The sequence below is a fragment of the Neodothiora populina genome, assembly GCF_041146345.1.
Source record: "Neodothiora populina strain CPC 39397 chromosome Unknown canker_contig_14, whole genome shotgun sequence".
In the NCBI taxonomy this organism is placed as follows: domain Eukaryota; kingdom Fungi; phylum Ascomycota; class Dothideomycetes; order Dothideales; family Dothioraceae; genus Neodothiora; species Neodothiora populina.
The window spans coordinates 789,702-809,826 of NW_027191408.1; the positions used below are offsets into that span (position 1 = coordinate 789,702).

At 51.1% G+C, this 20,125-nt stretch overlaps 5 protein-coding genes across 7 annotated transcripts; all 5 read left to right on the forward strand.

The window, feature by feature from the left end:
* Window positions 1-378: 378 nt before the first annotated feature.
* AAFC00_002219 (uncharacterized protein) lies at window positions 379-2,031 on the forward strand (the record flags this gene model as incomplete). Its single annotated transcript, XM_069341509.1, has 3 exons — window positions 379-775; window positions 863-1,168; window positions 1,226-2,031. 3 exons carry the CDS (start codon window positions 379-381, stop codon window positions 2,029-2,031), a joined length of 1,509 nt encoding a protein of 502 aa, XP_069201590.1.
* Window positions 2,032-2,554: 523 nt separating this feature from the next.
* Window positions 2,555-3,121, forward strand: AAFC00_002220 (uncharacterized protein; the record flags this gene model as incomplete). The annotated part of the gene is made up of 1 exon (XM_069341510.1): window positions 2,555-3,121. The coding sequence occupies one exon, from the start codon at window positions 2,555-2,557 to the stop codon at window positions 3,119-3,121; it is 567 nt and encodes a 188-aa protein (XP_069201591.1).
* Window positions 3,122-4,031: 910 nt separating this feature from the next.
* Window positions 4,032-6,631, forward strand: AAFC00_002221 (uncharacterized protein; the record flags this gene model as incomplete). The annotated part of the gene is made up of 4 exons (XM_069341511.1): window positions 4,032-4,090; window positions 4,269-4,429; window positions 4,486-6,389; window positions 6,443-6,631. The coding sequence occupies 4 exons, from the start codon at window positions 4,032-4,034 to the stop codon at window positions 6,629-6,631; spliced, it is 2,313 nt and encodes a 770-aa protein (XP_069201592.1).
* An 848-nt stretch (window positions 6,632-7,479) lies between these two features.
* Window positions 7,480-11,857, forward strand: AAFC00_002222 (uncharacterized protein; the record flags this gene model as incomplete). Of its 3 annotated transcripts, none has more annotated exons than XM_069341512.1 (6): window positions 7,480-7,498; window positions 7,568-7,612; window positions 7,696-10,835; window positions 10,925-11,063; window positions 11,674-11,779; window positions 11,851-11,857. In XM_069341512.1, the coding sequence occupies 6 exons, from the start codon at window positions 7,480-7,482 to the stop codon at window positions 11,855-11,857; spliced, it is 3,456 nt and encodes a 1,151-aa protein (XP_069201594.1). The 3 variants fall into 3 exon arrangements, with proteins under 3 accessions (XP_069201594.1, XP_069201593.1, XP_069201595.1); XM_069347724.1 differs by lacking the exon at window positions 11,851-11,857 and adding an exon at window positions 11,842-11,848; XM_069341513.1 differs by lacking the exon at window positions 11,851-11,857 and having other exon boundaries at window positions 11,674-11,798.
* Window positions 11,858-16,948: 5,091 nt separating this feature from the next.
* On the forward strand, window positions 16,949-19,959 carry AAFC00_002223 (uncharacterized protein; the record flags this gene model as incomplete). The annotated part of the gene is made up of 8 exons (XM_069341514.1): window positions 16,949-17,127; window positions 17,183-17,195; window positions 17,250-17,285; window positions 17,338-17,399; window positions 17,452-17,555; window positions 17,611-17,688; window positions 17,743-18,785; window positions 18,838-19,959. The coding sequence occupies 8 exons, from the start codon at window positions 16,949-16,951 to the stop codon at window positions 19,957-19,959; spliced, it is 2,637 nt and encodes an 878-aa protein (XP_069201596.1).
* Window positions 19,960-20,125: the final 166 nt, after the last annotated feature.

Consider the following 20,125-nt stretch of genomic DNA (forward strand, 5'->3'; position numbering starts at 1 on the left):
CTTCTACGCTGTGCTGTAGTCCTACTACTGTCATACTATTGTCATTAAATTTCCTTTTTCCTTTTACCATTTCCTTATACGTTCTTGTCTCCTCCAGCCCATCGAAGGATATCAGAAACCCCGTATATCCTAGCCATACACTCGCCGACGCCATTTCTTTACTCGTCGGCGTGCTCTGAGCCCTTTCCTCCGTCCGTCTCCTATATCCGTGAAGGAGCGTCAACGCCACCGCAAGGGACTTCTTGATCAATCATCAACCCGACGCATGCCGCTTCATTCACGACCTTCAGCATCATAACCCGTCTAGGAGAATTGGGAGCGCTCAACAACATCTCGCCCGTCGCCGTCGCGCGAGTGTGGCTCTAGTCGACTACCACAATGGAGTCCCTTCCACATCTCTCTCAAACGCTGTCGACCAGTTATCTCGCCGCACAGCAGACTCCCGCCTTTGTAGCCAACAGCTTTGAATGGGTGGTCAAACACGGACACAATGCGCCCGACACCACCCACGATGTCACGGTACGACAGTTCAGTCTTGGTTCGACAGGGAAAGGCATTCTCATCGGCATGCTATCCGCTTTTGGATCCGCTGCGCTTGTCGCCATCGTCCTGGCACTCGTCTACTTTTTCCGCTATACCAGTCGCGGTCAAATCTTCCTGGATCGGATGGGACGACCTGGTGAATATGATGATGAACAGGCCTTCCTGAAGGAAGAAGAACAGGCCTTGGAAGAGATGGATGATTTTCAGAGGGCTGAGTATACTCGTGCAAAGGGTGTGTCAAGTGTTCCCATCCTCTGATCTTCAGATTTCGTTCATCGATATTGTCTAGAATCGCATTACTGACATAGTCACCATCCAGCTTTCGTACAAGCAAATCCACCTGAATCGGTCCAGACAGACATTTCCTTATCTCAATTCCTAGCCATACAAGAGAAGGGAGTCTCGGCTTGGGAATTCGAACCCGAGCTTGAGATTGCCAATTGCTTTGTCGAAGCCCGCACCGAAATCGAATTCTTTGATTCTGCCTGCAGTGTACAGAGCAACTTGCCAATACCAAAGCAGAACGAAGTTTACTATTTCGAGGCCAAGATATACGACAAGCCCGAAAACACCCTCATCAGCATTGGCGTAACGACGAAACCATACCCTCTATTCCGTCTTCCTGGTATGTTTGATTGCCATCCTTCAACGCTTACTTGACCCGACACTGACCTTTGCTCAGGCTGGCACAAATACTCGATAGCCTATACGTCTAGCGGACAACGCCGGTACAATCAGCCCTTTTCAGGCTCAAATTATGCGCCGCATTACGAACAGGGCGATGTAGTCGGAGTCGGCTACAGGCCTCGCACAGGCACCGTCTTCTTCACACGCAACGGAAAGAAATTGGAAGACGTCGCCCATGGTCTGAAGACGCAAAACTTCTTCCCAACAGTCGGCGCCAACGGACCGTGCAACGTACACGTGAACTTTGGACAGATGGGATTCGTCTTCATCGAAGCCAATGTCAAGAAGTGGGGCCTGGCGCCCATGACGGGCAGTCTGGCACCGCCGCCTCCTTATGGTAGCGAGCAAGGCAGTATCCTGATCGAGTCGGGCAGGGATGGCATCAGGGAAGGCCAGGGCTACTTCTCACACAGTCGTAACTTGAGCAACCAAATACGTCTTGCACGACCACCTACAAGTCCTGGCCCACAGAGGTCACCAACGGACATATCACTCGCACAACTCAACTTGATGGACTCTGGAGAGGACGACGACGCAGGGGAGGGCACGAGCATGGCTGCTTCGGTACACACCATACCACAAGATCTCGGCATAACTCTGCCACATGCCGATGCGCCTCCGCCTGATTACTCGAGTCCTTCGGAAGACGGAGACGGAGAAACAGCGCGTAGGCCCAGCGAGCAGTCGGGGTCAAGACCACTGCTGCACGACCCACCGATTCCTTCGTATGAAGCAGCTATTGGAGATCGAGATGTGGCTGGTGCAAGGCGCAGCAACGAACACGAAGACAACAGATCGTGAAAATAAGCTTGAGCGGTGTTTTGGGCATGTATGGATTTGCGGACGGCGCTTAGACCCAATTTCAGGAGTTGAAAGTAGTCCACGGGCTTTGGTTGGAATGGTGACTAGGCAGGGTTGTCCCCTTCATTTCTTTTTTTTGTGGGCGGTCACAGTTGGCGTTCTGCTTATCGCCCATGTCATTCTTTGTTGTTCATTTCCCCTTGCTGAGATGTTCTTTATGATATATCCTATATAGTGCCTCCATTGGTACACACGCTTGAAAGCACACTCACTTGACTCGGTACATGCGTGTGATGAAATAATCAGCCATGACGTACCATATACAGGACCCTGCCATTAGATGAATCGGATGAAATACGACTTCAAGCGTCTGGTATACTGCACGTCACACCTACGACTTTGACAACTATCTACCTTGAGTTGTGGCCAAAACCAGACTACTAAATCTTTCCACCAATCCCAAGGTCGAATCACCCAATTTATGAAATCTATCCCTCGAAGACTCCTAAAAGCAACAGCAGCAATGTCGCCAATTACAAACCTCATCACCCCACTCAAAGACGTCAAGATACACAAACACCAAATACCAGCGCACAACCTCATCCCCAACACATCAATCAAGCACAAACCACTCCTCATCTACACCTCAGCCTTCAATGCCGCAAAAAACACCACAGCATCAAACATAGAATCCCACTTGTCCGCCACGGGCGTCGTGGATCCCCAGTGGAGATACACCATGTACTCGACCTCGCACTTCCACTCGACGTCTCACGAGGTCTTGTGCGTATTCTCTGGCTCCGCAAGGCTTTGCTTCGGGCACGAGGAAAACCCGGGCCGCGTCGAGGTTGTGGTTGGCAAGGGGGATGTGGTCGTTGTGCCTGCCGGGGTCGCGCATAGGTTGGTGGAGGATTTGAGTGGTGGTCAGAGTGATGGGTTCGAGATGGTCGGGGCGTATCCGAAAGGGTGCAGTTGGGATATGTGCTATGGGAAGAAGGGCGAGGAAGGCAAGGTTGGTAGGATTGGGGGGTTGGAGTGGTTTGAGAGGGATCCTGTGTTTGGTGATGGGGGCCCGGCTTGTGAGGTGTGAATATCCTATGTGTGGTTCCAAGTCACGCTGCGTGATCATGTATTCACGAGTCGAATGGTATATCAAGGTAAAGCCTATTTGTTCATCAAGTAGTCCGTAGCTTGCCGGCTGACCTGTGAGTGATGTCCGATATGGCGCTTTTCACATTTGTTTTGTTCAGTCTACCACCGCAATTAACCTAAAAGCATCACCGATAACAGCTAAGATGTCATCATCACCGACGATAAGGCAGATATCTACTATGCGGCGAACACGGGTTAAACAATAGACTTTCAATCCCCAGACTTTTGCCTCGAATCCCCTTCCAACGTTGCAGCACAGAGTCAGATGCGAGGGTCCGGGCGTGTCTGCCTTGCCAAGCCTGTGCCAGCGTCATTCAGTAGCAGGGTGTTGTTCACCATCCATGCGCTCTTGCCTGACTAGTAGTAGGTACCTATTGTGAAAGAAGAGACAGAGCACGAGCAGCAGACAAGGTTGGTTGCCTACCCTATTGTACTCTGTATGTCAAGATCACCCTTTTCCACCATCCCAGAATCTTGCCGGGTGACTTATCACTCTCTTCACCGAAAACCCCTTTGCTTCATCACTTGTTTCCTTTCCCCCTTGCCGTGGTTCGCCGCCAGCTTAGTAAATCAGGTTTACATCATCACGGTCGCGCCACCATAAGCGTCTCCCCGTAAACGCTTCAAGGACGACTTGTTGCTGCTGCTGCTTGCTAGCTGCTGAAGTTCGCCGCCTTAAGCCCCTCATCTTTGCGCAACTCGCGTGCCTTCTTTGCCAATACATACCTTTTCTGTCTCTCCCCCACGTGCATATCAGGCACATATTTTAGCTAAACCAGAGGAACCGGAGATCCTCTGACGTTTATTGTTCTCATCCTCTTTACACGTTCTTTCCTTTGACGTACAGCATGAGCAAGGCAGCGGCATCTGCGCCGATCTTGCCGGCCAAAGATGATATTCAGGGAACGTACGTACTGAACTTTCCATTGCTACATTTGTGTTTCCGACTTGGTCAGAGAAGATACCACATGCTCGCGTCACGATGGAAGCTCAAAACAAATAGAGTTTCGAGGTGGAGAACGAAAACATGATCTATCAATAGCTTCGTGCAGTTCCTGTTTAGCTAACTGTGGGTGCGCATATAGATGGCTGTACCTAGAGAATGGCGTCGAGAAGATCATGTATCACCTGCGAGACGGAGTCGACCTCAAGACCTACATGGGCCTCTACACCGCAATTCATAACTTCTGTACCGCACAAAAAGCTGTTGGTCAGAATGCTACCCTCAGCTCGACACACCGAGGGGGTGAGTAACAATGCTTGCCATTTTAGAATAAGAGCATCGAGCTGATTTGCAAACAGCACATCTCCTCGGAGAGGACCTCTACAGACGCCTCGAAGGCTATCTCAAAGCGCATCTCCATCAGGTTCATGGCGAGATGATCAAACACAGCGACGAAGCCCTCCTTACCTATTATATCAAAGAATGGAATCGATACACCACCGCTGGCACGTTCAACAACCATCTATTCAAATATCTCAACCGTCACTGGGTCAAGCGTGAGGTCGATGAAGGTAAAAAGGACGTCTACGACATCTACACCCTGCACCTTGTGCGGTGGAAGGAAGACATGTTCGGCAGCACGCAAAATGCCGTCATGGATGCTGTCCTGAGACTGGTGGAGAAGCAGAGGAATGGAGAGACTATCGAGCAGTCGCAGATCAAAAGCGTCGTTGACTCTTTCGTCTCGCTCGGCATCGATGAACAAGACAGCACAAAGACCAATCTGGACGTATACCGCGTATCCTTCGAAAAGCCGTACCTCGAGGCCACCAAGCAGTACTACGCCAACGAGTCACGACAATTCCTCGCGGAGAACAACGTGGTCGAGTACATGAAGAAGGCGGAGCAGCGTCTTGAGGAAGAGAAGGAGCGAGTGCCCATGTATTTGCTCAACGAGATCATGACTCCGCTCATGAAGACGTGCGAGCAGGCATTGATTGCTGAACATTGCGGAATCCTCCGCGATGAGTTCCAATTGCTTCTCGATAATGACCGCTACGACGATATGGCTCGCATGTACAAGTTGCTCGCCCGCATACCTGACGGACTAGATCCCTTGAGGACACGTTTCGAAGGCCACGTGCTCCGAGCCGGTAACATTGCAGTTGACAAGGTCGCTGCCGCTTCCGAGAACGGAGCAATCGACCCCAAGACTTACGTCGAGGCTTTGCTCGAGGTCCACACCAAGTACTCGGACCTGGTTCAAAAGGCTTTCAATGGCGAGTCCGAGTTTGTGCGCAGTCTCGATAATGCTTGCCGCAACTATGTCAACCGTAACGCCATATGCAAGAACGGCTCGACCAAGTCGCCGGAGCTCCTCTCGAAGCATTCTGACACTCTTCTGAAGAAGTCAACCAAGAGCACGGAGGAAGACGACATGGAGCAGCAGCTGAACCAGGTCATGACGGTGTTCAAGTATATCGAGGACAAGGATGTCTTCAACAAGTTCTACTCGAAATCACTAGCCAAGCGTCTCGTCACCGGAACCTCTGCCTCTGGTGATGCCGAGACCAGCATGATCAGCAAGCTCAAAGACGCCAGTGGTTTCGAATACACCAACAAGCTACAGCGCATGTTCCAGGACATGCAGACCTCCAAGGACCTCAACTCCAACTACGAAGACTGGCGCCGCGAGCATCTCGACGCTGGCGATCTGAAGAACTCGATTGACGCTTACTACAGTATTCTTGGAACTGGTTTCTGGCCATTGCAGCCGTCAACGACGCCCTTCGCACCCCCACAGGAGATTGTGAGGACCTATGAACGATTCCAGAACTTCTACATCACCAAGCACTCTGGGCGGAAGCTTACGTGGCTATGGCATCTGTGCAAAGGAGAAATCCGGGCGAATTACGTCAAGATGAACAAGGTGCCTTATACATTCCAGGTCTCGACTTACCAGATGGCCATCCTCCTATTGTTCAACGATAGTGAGACGGTGAGCTATGACGAGCTTGCCGAAGCCACCAAGCTCAACAAGGAGACACTTGATCCGTCCATAGCCATTATGCTCAAAGCAAAAGTTCTCATAGCTTCCCCTGAAGGTGCCGGCCAGGAGAGCGGCACCACTTACAAGCTCAACCACGGCTTCAAGAACAAGAAGCTGAAGGTGAATCTCAACATCACCATCAAGGCCGAGGCGAAGCAGGAGGTTGAAGAAACGCACAAAACAATCGAGGAGGACAGAAAGATGTTAATACAGGTGAGTGCTACAGTCTATCACATTGCACATGTGGGTTGCTAACACAGGAACAGTCTGCTATCGTTCGCGTGATGAAGTCACGGAAGACGATGAAACACTCTCAGCTAGTCGGCGAGGTGATTTCACAGATCAAGAACCGCTTCGTACCCAAGGTACCGGACATCAAGAAGTGTATCGACATCCTTCTGGAGAAGGAGTACCTCGAGCGTCTCGAAGGCGATGAACTCGGTTATCTCGCCTAAGCAGCAAGTGGCACACGAACGTGGGCTGCCTCGCGGACGACAGGGGACGGAGAAATGGAGAGGGATTCTGGCGTTATGTATTGCTCAACCGGGTCGCCCCGAGCGCTGTCGTCCCCCCAGACGAAGCGACCATTCTATCAGAGATGGTGCGGAACGGGCGACGGACGGACAGGTCTTGACGGTGCGATGAATCAGCATGGCGTGGGCGTTGCGCGAAGGCTTCTGCGCTCTCTTTTGACAGTATAATGGACTTGAACGGGCGGTAAATAGAGATTATGCTCAAATGCCTACTGGAATGTGCTTGCACGGTGATTGGATTTTGTCTTTCCCATGCACTCGACCTGCCCATGATGCTGATCCCGACGTGGAGTGAGACGGACGGGGTCGTATGAGGTACAGGTAAATATAGCAATAAAGAATGCAAGGTACTGATTGTACTGCATGTTCCTGACCGGAGGAAGTCAAGGCACAGCACAAGGATGCCGCAGTGCCAAGAAAGTGATTGCGGGAAGGTGCAAGTGACAAAAAGTCCGCAATTGGGTGCAGGTGCAGGTGCGTGGATCCATCAGCCATCCTCCATCCATCTTTCATCCCCCGCCGTCATATTACTTGTATTTGTAATTGGTAGGCTCGAACTTGCGCCGCAACACAACAATTCACTTGCTGTTCTTCCAAGTGAGAGCAAAAGCTCAGCTCAGGCTCACAACCCCTCTGGGACATTGACCTTGCATGTTCTTAAATGCAGGCGACTCTGGCAGCAAGCTTGCATCCACGACTTCCCCACATGCCGCCGGATCCTTGAGATCATCTTCTCACATGACAAATTAATCACAAGGAGGAAATCAAAAATGGACAGACCGAGGAAACGTACGCTTTTGCCACCGAACAAACCAGGACTTTAGTCGAGATGGACCATCACTGAACATAACAATCCAGGCGAACTGCGTGACCTCAATTTGAGAGCATGGGCTGGGGAGAAGGGTCCGTCTCTGCCCCCATCCATTCCTTTGGATCTGTTGGATAGACCAAGAAGAAATTGAGCAGTGAACTGATACAACTCGCAGATGTCCTGCCCGTCAACGCATCCCTGGATTCGTCCATGAAGAGGAACACGGCCTTTATCAAGCGACTCAGGACTGCCATTGCGCCCGCCGGCCAGAGCACCTTCCTCCAGGAGATCCGCTCCCTTTCGCTGCACAAGTACCTCTCCGAGATCATCTCGGCCTGCTTCGAGGGTCTTTGTAAACTCAAGTCTCCCGGAGAGATTGCCGCCGGCGGCGAGGTTGTCTCTGCGCTGCATCAGAGATTCGGGCCCGATGAGTTCACGAGATATATTGGATGGCTGATCGGCCGGGGCCTCAGCACGCCAGACCGCGCGCAGCTGAAGAATCTGGCGCAAGAAGTGAGGGAGCGTGAAGAGAAGGACAGAGTGAGCAGACAGAGAATCCTCCTCAGAGTTGCCACCGAGCTATGGCTTGTCGGCGTGTTGAAGAGCCTGGAAGATGTCGCGAGACCAGAAGACGCCAGCAAGACCAAAGACTCCGCAAAGGCTGGCGATGTTATGCCTAAACCCAAGACTAATGCCCTTCGACCCGATACCGCAGACCCGGAGCCTTTTCCTCTGGAGGTTCTCAAGGACATGTTAGGCCATGACCGCGAACACGTCAATATGCCTCTCGTTGTCCTCTTCGTCAAGAGTTTTGGATGGGATATACTAGGCGCCAATCCAGCCAAGGTCGAGCGCAAGACGGTCATGGAGGACGGCGCCACTACGTCCACTAATGGCAAGCACGAATCTCAGACCTCAGAAGACGAAGAAAAGGATGCTACTCAAGACCCACCACTGATCGGACCCGAGCTACAGCAGCGCTTTCGAAACATTCTCACTCGCTACTTTGAAGATGTCAAGGCTCACATCATGCGCGACCAGAAGCAAATCACCTCGCAAGGACGCCGCAATGCTGAAGCATACGTCAAATCTGGCGAGGTTTTCGAGGATCGTCAGAACAACTACGAGAAGCAGATGAAGGCCCAGGAGAAGCTCTTCGCTAATGCTCAGATCCTTGCCGCTGCTTTGTCGGTGGAAATGCCTGATTTGTCTGAAAAGGAATCTGCCAACGGCAATGGTGACGGTAGTATCGGCCTTGTCAAGACCGGAGAGTATTTACGTGGTCAAGCAGACGGCGCCGGTATCTGGGAAGACGACGAGGAGAGACGTTTCTATGAGAGCCTTGTTGATCTCAAGGACAGAGTCCCTGGCATTCTGCTTGAGGACGGAAAGAAGAAGAAAGCCGACACCGACGAACAAGTGGGCAAGCGCATCGAAGAGAAATCTGTCGAGGAGAGCAAAGAGCAAGCGGAGGTGTCTGGGACCAAGACCGCCGATGACGACGCCTCTACAGCAATTGCGAACAAGACGATTGGAGCTCAGGTCGATGCCCTTCTCTCTCAACTCACTGAACTCAGCAATAGGGATCAGGTAGACCAATTCGCCATCGACTTTTGCTTCCTCAATTCTAAAGCTTCCCGAAACCGCTTGGTCAAAGCAATCCAGGACATCCCAAAGGGCAGGACTGATCTCTTGCCAGTTTATTCGAGACTTGTCGCTACTCTCGGAAAGCATTTGCCCGATGTCGCTCAAGGCATTGTTTCGTACCTGGACGAGGAGTTCCGTAGTCTGCAACGCCGCAAATCCAAAGACTTCCTGGGCCAAGTCCGCATGGTGAACATTCGCTATATCGCCGAGCTCACCAAGTTCGGTGTGGTTCCGGAACACGTCATCTTCCACTGTCTGAAGGTCAGCTTGGACGACTTCTCCCGCATGAACATTGAGATAATATCCAGCTTGTTGGAGAATTGCGGTCGCTACCTCTTGCGTAATCCGGAGACTTCACCTCGCATGGCTTCTTTCTTAGAGACGTTGCAACGCAAAAAAGCTGCTCAGCATCTTGGTCAGCAGGAGCGCATGCTCATCGAGAATGCCATGTACTATGTCAACCCTCCCGAGCGTGCCGCCATCCAGCAAAAGGAGAGAACTCCGCTTGACTTGTATGTGCGAAAACTCATCTACCTGGATCTTTCCAAGCGATCCCTCGAGAAGGTGATCAAGCAAATCCGCAAGCTGCACTGGGAAGAGCCAGAGGTTCCGGAGCTGTTACGCAAAATTTTCACCAAACCTGGCAAGATAAAATTTGGCAACGTCCACCTGCTCGCGGTCATTCTGGGCGCTCTTCACCGCTATCACCAAGACTTTTCTGTGTCCGTTATCGATGACTTACTGGAGAAGATCACCGTTGGTCTTGAGGTCAATGACTTCAAACACAACCAGAAGCGTATCGCGGAAGTCAAGTATCTGAGCGAGCTCTACGTATACCGCATGGTCGACTCCTCGCTCATATTCGATACTCTCTACAAGATTCTCAACTATGGTCATCCGGCTGGGTTCGCCAGACCTGACAGCCTCAACCCCTTGGATCTCCCTGACGACTGTTTCCGCATCCGTCTGGTTTGTGCCCTGCTCGAGACGTCCGGAGTGTATTTCGACAAAGGCGCAGTCAAAAAGAAGCTTGATTTCTTCTTGTCATTCCTACAATACTACATACAGACCAAGGATCCAGTCCCTATGGATATTGACTTTGTGATTCAAGATACTTTTGCCTTGCTACGACCTAACTGGAAGATAGCGTCTACTCTCGAGGAGGCAAGTCATGCGTTTGCTGAAGCATGTAAGCAAAACTACAAAGACACAGCTGCCAACAAGACTGTCGAACCTGAGGAGCGCGAACCAGAGGAGGGAGAATTATCCGACGACGCCAGAGACAGACACGATCTTTCAGAGAACGAAGACGACGATGGTGAGAAATCGTCCGGTGAAGAGGGCGTCGAACGAAATGAGGACGAGCCTTCCGGCAACATGTCCGACGAAGAAGAACAAATCGTCGTCACTCGCGCCGAGGACCAACGTGATCCCGAGGCTGACGCCGAGTTCGACCGTGAATTGGCAAGGATGATGGCGGACAGTGTCGAGTCACGCAAGTTCGACCGCAAACCCATCTTCGATGTGCCCCTACCCATGCGTCGCGGGCGTGATGTGCCATCTTTTAGCACTGAAGAAGCACCACCCCAAGAGCGCACAGAAGTGGCGCCCACGGGCCCTGGTACAATGAAATTTGCCTTGTTAAGTAAGAAGGGCAACAGACAACAGGTAACGTCACAATTACTATCCAATCTTAGGATTTCTTTCCTGTCCTCCAAAGCACACTCACTGATCGAACCCCGTCTCTAACCGAATAGACTCGTGCAATCGATCTCCCTTCTGACTCGACATTCGCTGTGGCAATGCGTAACCAACAAGAAGCCGAACGAGCAGAACAGCAACGCATTAAGAGCCTGGTCTTGAACTACGACCTGCGCGACGATGATTCTAATGATGGTGAGCAAAAGCAACAGCGACATCCCTTGTTACGTCCCAACCCAAACCGCAACCGTAAACGTCAAAACGGTTGTCGAGCCCCAAGAACAATCGAAGAATCACATTGTGTCGCGCTTCAACAGTGGAAAGCGAATATCTCATGCGCAGTCGGTTGGATTCAACAACCTGCCGACGACTACAACCACTCGTATACCCAGTGATGGTCGTGAGATGCCCCTCGAGTCTCACGTTCTGTTCCCCCCTCTGCCCAAACCTGCGAGCCAACGAGATGGAAAGAAGACAGAGAGGAAGACCAAAGGGAATGCGAAGGCGGAGAACTCGAAGCCTTTGTGATTTGTGTTCATCACACATTTCAACTCTCTTTTGTTTCGTCTCATCATTACCTGGCACTTTTCGTGCAACCATTTTTTTTTGTCAAGTCCATCCTGCGTCACACATCAGTCTTTCAACTTGATACCCAAGAGCGAACAACAAGATCCCTTGATGAACCCCTGCACTATTATAACCGAGGATACGGAAGAAGTAATCACAACAAAACAAAAGCAAAACAAAAAAACCTCTGAGAAAAACATAGGCTAACCAAAACTCTCCTCTGTTCCTCTTGGCACAGCAGCTCTAGAACTTCAATCTCCATATACACAACCTAGAATCGACAAATCCGGCACGGGTCGCAATCAACAGCGAGCGAGAAAATTGCAGTTGAGTGATGTGGACTGGTGCGTATTTTCTCTTTGAGAACAAGCGAACGACAGAAGAAAAAAATTAACACTCACATGAGTCTCTGAAGGACATGATGACAAACAACGCCACAAGAAACCGGTACGACCAACACTCTCAAGAGGGAGGGAACGCATAAGTCCGACACCTCGAGTCACCACTCGATACACAGTCCCCAGAAGAGAAAATTGAGACAAATTGAGACAAGACGGAAAGTACTGGACTTGAGACCTCGATCGACGCCTTCTTATTCGTCTGGAAATGGTTCTCGTATGAACCTCCTCACCCGACAGTCTAATGCATCCTTCCGCTCGACTCGACCGACAGATCAGACTGCACCAGATCAACGCAACGACCAAGAGCAGGGGAGAGGGGAACACATTCCATCGCTCGACCCCTCACTACCTCTTTCTTCTCTTCTCTTTCACCGACAACTCTACTTTTTCGAAACACATCAATCTCTGCACACCACAAGAGAGCAAGCACGAAAGGAGAAGGAAACGGGAGGGATAAGGGATAGGTACCTATGCGAGAGACGAGAGAAGATGATGATGGGTTGGTCAATCCATGCATGCATATCTTTTCTCCTTACTCGTTTCTGGAAGGAGTCATGCAATGAGATGGGAGGGGATGATACGAGCGAGGAAGAAAAGGGAAAGAACTATCATCCATGCTAGCTTTCTCGTCTCCGACGGCTTCTACAACCACATCGTAGTGGTTGGCCCGGGGGCAGAAAGTCGGCAGAATTGAGCTGTAGGCTACCTTAGACATCGGACTCCAAGCAGCGATATTGGTGGTCATGCAGATATATCCACAAGAGCAAATGCCGTTGCCACTCGCTGCGGTCTTCCCACACAAAAATCCCCAAAACACTCTTTACCCCAGTCAAATTCAGCAAAGAGTGACACGTATACGGCAAAGTTCAAGAGCGACAATTCATGTATTCATTAGGAACGATGTATTAACAATAGCTAGGTCTCATAGCACCCTTCTCAAGCATGCATCGCTCATGAGACCATCTAGCCGTTCGCTAGACCCGTGCAGTACCTCATCATCATCTCATCTACTTTGAAGCAGCAGTAGAAGTGTAACCGCCGGATTTGACACTATCCGAACTCAGCATCCTCTCCATGTTGACACGCTTCTGGTTGGCGGCATTATAATTCTGTTGTCTACCAAGTACGCCGGGCCCGTTGGCTGTAGCGTCGGCATTGTCACCCCGATAAGCCAGACCTGCAACAACTTTTGGTTCGGACGAAGATGATGATGTAGTCGTGCCCACGGCGCGGTCTGCTAGCGCTTGTGCGTAATTTGTTGAGCTTGTAGTGCGGAGATGGTCAGGGCGAGTATGGGAGTGCGGCGGGTGCGATGCTGGCGTGTGGTACTCTGGTACCAACCCGGGAGGCTTGGAAGAAGCAGATTCATCAACGATTGCACGAGTTGCGGTAGCTGATGGACGTTGATAGTGGTAAGGTTCCACTGCTGGGGCGTTCGAAGTCATCCTGTATCGCATTGTGTCAATTTGACATGTTGAGCAATCGTAATCCACGGCTAAGCATCACCCTCAGTTTAGACGTGCTTACTTTATCTTATGCTGTCGCAAGTGATTCGATTGGCGGAGCTACAGGAACAGCTGTTGATGGTGCCACTGGTACTAGGACTGCCGTTGGTGGGGCTGCTGCTGCTGCTGCTGCTGCTGGAGACGCGACCGGATCTGCCACTGGTGAAACTGCTGGGGCAACAGGCGCTGCAACTGGTGAAGTTGCTGGTTGAACAACGACTACGGCTGCTGGAGCTATCGCAGGGGGGTCTTCGTAGATCTCGCCCTCTTCCTGCTTCCTTCGTTTCAAGTGACTGAGGAGCCTTCCACGTTCGAGCTTTGCAATGGTTCCGCCGATGAGGAGGTGCAGCTGAATCAGCACGCGCTCAAGAAAGCTCTTCCTCTCTAGAGTTTCTGACGCAGGTGGCGACGACGGTGTTGCACTGGGAACGGAAGCTGCACTTGGAGCTGACTTAGTAAGCGTTGGTCAAGCGTTGATGAGACTGTCAAGTCAGTGCATCTCACAAGCTATCTCGATGAGTCGACTCGAGAGGGACCAAGTAGGTATATTCTCTTTGTCGAGGACTCCTCAGGCAAGGTCGGCGGGGGCGGCTTTTCTGTGCCAACAATGTGCAAACCACAAATCAATGGGTAAAGAGGAAGGATGTAAGCAAGAAACAAAGCTCGAAATGGTAATGATAGTGGAGGAAGAAGGAAGTATGAGCAGAATGTCGAGAGATAGATAATCTCCTCCCACCGAAGGCAATCATGAAGATGCTATAGGAAGGAACGATTCATTCCTGCGAACTTACCCGGTCTGAGCCTGCCAGCACCAACATCATGCACCTGGTCATTCGGCAGATTGCTGCCTTACATGGTGCTCTTGTCACATGTATTTTAAGTAAGGTCCAGGTAAACATCAAGTGCGGGGAGAGGGCCCACTTCAACCTCCTCCCCACACAGGAGTTGGAGTTGCGAGGGAAAGTAAAAGCAAGGGCCAACGATATGTGGAAAGCGGCCTCCACAGACCGAAGGATTCGCCGACTCGCACGACAGCACCGGATAGACGACTTCTGAACCTTACCCAGTAACACTGCTCTTGCTCTCGAATATGACATGTGTGCTCGCCTCTGTGCTACATTTTCCTGTGCCGGCGTAACTGGAATGTGTAATTGTTTTTCCGAGACAAATAAGCCAGAGCCTAACGGGAATGATGCGAATCTGAACGGATTGGAGTCGATAACAGCAACGCTTACAAGCCGCACACAACGGGTACCGCGTGAAGTACCGAATGGTAGAGCCACAGACTGCAATCAAAGCGCAGCAGCCCTGCGAGTAGAGTGGTAAGAAAAAGTCTTGACTTTGTGGGACTGGTCTGGAGCGTTGTAGTACCTCTTCAAGCCACACAAGCCGAGACATCCACATTGATCGCATCTCGTGGTAGATCAACCGGCATTCCAATACTCTATGCAATGGTTGTATAAGGCTTGTGCCCTCCGAGAAGACGATCGTCAATACTGATCCAGGCCGTACCCAGAGATCACACAGTACGAATATTCATAGCAATGCAGGACGAAGCACGAACCTGTTCTTGTCATAAGTCCTGCCAGTTTTCATAAATGAACTCAGCTTACAATGTCGGTGAGCGAGGGGGCAAGCACTCAAATATAGTCTGCACTTCGTTATAGAGCGTTGTAGAATAGGCGTAGGGTCCGCGACTGCACTTAACGTCTTTCCCTTTTGTCACAACGCACATGGCGCAACCTGTCCCATTACCGGCTTTGCAGCATGTCTCGAGTGCGCCATGCATATCTAAGACTTTTAATGACGCTTGTGTCTTTCCACACCGCGACAGTGTGCAAAGAAGAAACGACCGACTCATGTCTGGGTATTTCGCTGCTTGATCTTCCTTGAGAGCCTTCTAGGTGCAGATCAGAATCTTCAGGTTTCGATGATCATTTAAACACCCAGCCTCTCCCTACTTTAGTAACACCACTTTAATAGCAGGATTTGCTGCGTCTTTACCTCACATTGTCACAATTGCAACCCCTACCAAGACCATGTCGATCCATTGCTCTCCTGCTCTAAGCTTCTGTGACACTCTGTCTTCACCTGATCTGGACGCATACCTAGATTGTCTTCCACCTCTTGATGCTCTTCCAAGTCCGCATATCAAGGAGGCTCGGTGGAGAGATGAATACCTTGCTGCTAGTCTCAGTAGGAATGGTTCCATCCTTGGTGATGCGCAATTATGTCGTAAGTTCCACAGGAAAGCCTGGCTCAGCACCTAGCTAATCATGCATACAGACATGACGATAGCAAGGGTCCTCTGTGACATAACATCGTGTGACAATTGTTCCATGGTTCAGGTCTTGCCAGCCACCATTGCACATTTCTTGGAGAAATCTCAGCTTCCTGCGGAGACCATTGCGATAGCCTACAACGTCTTGGCCTCACCCAATATCTCAGACTGTTGTTGCTGCACATCGGCGAAAATACTCAATGGCCATGGATCAATAGACGCTGGCTCGTCTCATCAGCAGGCATGCATGATCATTTCTGCGCTGAGTATCGCCGTCTCTATGACCGAGGACCATACGCGAGGCCTGTCGTACTGGTGTCAACAAGTTGCGGGTGGTGCTGTCAGTGCTGAGCAAATCGGAGCTATGACCAGATTCCTACTCGCCCAGCTGGACTGGCAAATCCTCCACTTCACGGCGCCTGGAGCGGTCAGCGATACGATCGAGATGTTTTCGAGGTCGGTTGAGCGAGCGGCACACGCGTCTCCACCCAGGAAGTCCCAATGCCTTGATGAGTTACGCAGACTGCAGGTCAGTCCACACATAAGAGTAGCCATGGGGTATGGCATGATCACTTCAGAAGCGAGCCTGGAGCGGCCATCGTATCTTTTATCTTCACGATCTACAGTCCAAGCAAACAAAGCAGCTGCGTAACGGCACAGAGCGGGTATCTGGTGATGGAGCTGACGGTCGTCGGCACTCGGAGAGGTCGGAAAGTAGCGCCAAAGCATGCCCGCTTTCGCCAAACTTGATGTGGAATGATGAAGCATAGCGAATTGATACCCCAATGTTCAGAGCACGCAACCATAGATACACTCTTATAAGTCATAATAATAACACCACATTACATGCATAGACTGATAGGGGCTCCGCTGGTGAGCATGTCAAATTCAACAACCCACCCTCTGGCGATCACAAGGTAGTACCTGCCAAGGCACTGGTCCAAGACCCATGCTTCCGCTGGCTTGTCAACGCAAGAGTGAAGTAGCTGTCACCCCACATGAGACTCCCCCGCATTCGGGGCTCCGTTTGGCTAGAACCTCCGACCAGAGCACGTACAGTATGTGAGTACAGGCGTGATGGTACCGTTGTTAATAGTGGAGGGATAGCTTTGCTCAACTGGAGAGATAGCTTTTCTCAACAAGTTGCGAGGATCTTACGAGCCTCGCATAACAGCTTGGAGCTCCCCTCTTCTTTCCTCGAGCCATTTCATACCTCTGTTCAGGTCAATTTGTCACACTTTTTCCTTTGCCCGCACCTTCCCGCTAGTCGTCAATACTTTCCCAGAGTGCCTCGTTACCTACCTTTGGGGTACTATAACAGCAAAGATGGCTACACCTGCCTCTCCACGTCAACGCAGGCCGTCGACGAGTGCACCTGTTGCCGAATTGGGCCCAATCGGTCCAGAGGGCATGACCAGGCCGAAGCACAAGCGAACTGTCACTGGTCTCAGTCCTGACGACAGAAAGAAAGTCGAGGCAGAGATCCCCGACTCTCAAAAGGCTGCGTAAGTTTGTCCACTTGATTGAAGATGCTTCTGCATGACTGACCGTAACCTGTAGGTGGAAGAAACATGTAAGTCTGCCGACTCTGCTGGGTCCTGGGACTGCTCACTGACTGCATCAATAGAGCGCACAAGGTTTCAAGACGAAGGAAGAGTTTGAGGTTCGAACACTGATTCGTAGTGGTTTCCAACATATGAACTGATCCATTACAGAACGAGGCAGTCCGCCACATTGAGACGACCCTCGCCAGATCGCTGTACAACCTTGACGATGGGTGTGTTCTCCCCCGCCGCACTTCAGTTGCAATTTGACCTGACAACATCTAGGGCCGTGTACGGCGGAACTGCTCTGGCGTTCCGTGACCGCTTGGTCATTGACTGGAACAAGACTCAGCAGAACCAGGCCAATGCTGATCAGAAGCGTGTTTACTGTATGTTATGTCTTTATTGCTGTTTAGCAGTCCTGTCTCTTACAGAGCCATCTAGACTTATCACTAGAGTTCCTCATGGGCCGTGCTCTCGACAATGCTATGCTGAACGTAGGACTCAAGAATGTCGCCAAAGGTTTGGATGTCCACGATACTACCTGGCTCGGCAATTACTGACAAAAAGTCACAGAGGGTTTGGCAGAACTCGGCTTCCGCATGGAAGACATCATCAGCCAGGAGCGAGACGCAGCACTCGGTAACGGTGGTCTCGGCCGTCTCGCAGCTTGCTTCCTCGACAGTCTTGCATCTCTCGACTATCCAGCCTGGGGATACGGACTCCGGTACCGTTACGGTATCTTCAAGCAAGAGATCGTGAACGGGTACCAAGTCGAGGTTCCCGACTACTGGCTTGACTTCAACCCTTGGGAGTTTCCCAGACACGATGTCACGGTCGACATTCAGTTCTATGGAAACGTTCGTAAATACACTGATGATGACGGAAAACAAGTGTCCGTTTGGGAAAATGGCGAGATTGTCACTGCGACCGCGTTCGATGTGCCAATTCCTGGTTATAGCACCCCAACAACCAACAACCTCCGTTTGTGGTCGAGCAAGTCCTCGTCTGGCGAGTTCGATTTCCAGAAGTTCAACAGTGGCCAATACGAGGGCAGTGTTAACGACCAGCAGAGAGCCGAGACCATCTCTGCCGTGCTCTACCCCAACGACAACCTTGAGAGCGGTAAGGAACTTCGTCTGAAGCAGCAGTACTTCTGGTGTGCCGCTTCCTTACACGACATTGTTCGCCGCTTCAAGAAGTCAAAGAAGGCGTGGAAGGAGTTCCCACAAAACGTTGCAATCCAGCTCAACGACACTCACCCAACCCTCGCCATTCCTGAGCTTCAACGTATCCTCATCGATGAGGAAGGTCTTGACTGGGACACAGCCTGGAGCATTGTCGTCAACACCTTCGGCTACACAAACCACACTGTCATGTCGGAAGCTTTGGAGAAGTGGTCGGTACCTCTGGTCCAATCCCTCCTGCCCCGCCATCTTCAGATCATCTACGAGATCAATTTGCATTTCTTGCAATACGTAGAGCGAACCTTCCCCAAGGATCGTGATATGCTTCGACGTGTGTCCATCATCGAGGAAGGCGGTTCGAAGATGGTTCGCATGGCGTTCCTTGCGATCATCGGCTCTCACAAAGTCAACGGTGTTGCCGAGCTGCACTCTGTAAGTGCTAATACGCTGCGCACTACTATGATAAATCGCTAACAATGTACAGGACTTGATCAAGACAACGATTTTCAAGGACTTCGTCAAAATCTATGGCGAGGACAAGTTCACCAACGTCACCAACGGCATCACGCCTCGCCGCTGGCTGCACGAGGCCAACCCTCGTCTGTCCGAGCTGATTGCGTCCAAGTTGGGCGGCTATGAATTCCTCAAGGATCTCACTCTGTTGCACAAGATCGAAGCTTTCGCCGACGACAAGGCTTTCCGCAAGGAGTTCCAGGATATCAAGTACGCAAACAAAGTACGCCTTGCCAAGTACATCAAGGAGGTCAACGGTGTCTCGGTCAACCCCTCGTCGCTCTTTGATATTCAAGTCAAGCGTATACATGAGTACAAGAGGCAGCAACTCAACATCTTTGGTGTGATTCACCGTTACTTGACCCTCAAGGCCATGTCGCCAGAGGAGCGCAAGAAGGTCCAGCCCAGGGTGTCAATATTTGGTGGCAAAGCAGCCCCTGGTTACTGGATGGCCAAGTGCATTATTCACCTCGTCAACGAGGTTGGTCGTGTTGTCAATAATGACGCTGATATCGGCGACGCACTGAAGGTCATCTTTATCGAGGACTACAATGTCTCGAAGTGTGAGATCATCGCTCCAGCATCCGATATCAGTGAGCACATCTCCACCGCCGGCACTGAGGCCTCAGGTACTTCGAACATGAAATTTGTGCTCAACGGTGGACTGATCATCGGAACCTGCGATGGTGCCAACATTGAGATCACCCGGGAAATTGGTGAGGACAACATTTTCCTCTTCGGAAACTTGGCCGAGGATGTTGAGGAGATCCGTCACCAGCACACATACCAGGGCGTCCTTCTCGACGAATCGCTTGAGAAGGTCTTTGATGCAATCCACGGAGGCATGTTTGGCAACTCTGATGAGTTCAAGGCCTTGACCAACACTGTTATCAACAACGATCACTGGCTGACCTCCGCCGACTTTGCATCTTACATCAAGACGCAAGATTCGATCGATGTCGTCTTCAAGAATCAAGAAGAGTGGCTGCGCAAGGCTATTGTGAGTGTCTCTCGCATGGGCTTCTTCTCCAGCGATCGTTGCATCGAGGAGTATGCCGAGGCCATCTGGAACGCCGAGCCTGTCAAGCCTTAGAGTGGTTGAGAAGCCTCAGAAGGCACACACGATGGTGATGATGTGCATGGTATATCGTGATGCACTTGTCATGATAGTATGAGTTATACAGCAGCAGTAAATCATACATACTTTTGAAGTGTCAACCATTTTTCCCCGACCATTCGTTTGCTCGTGCAACCTGTAG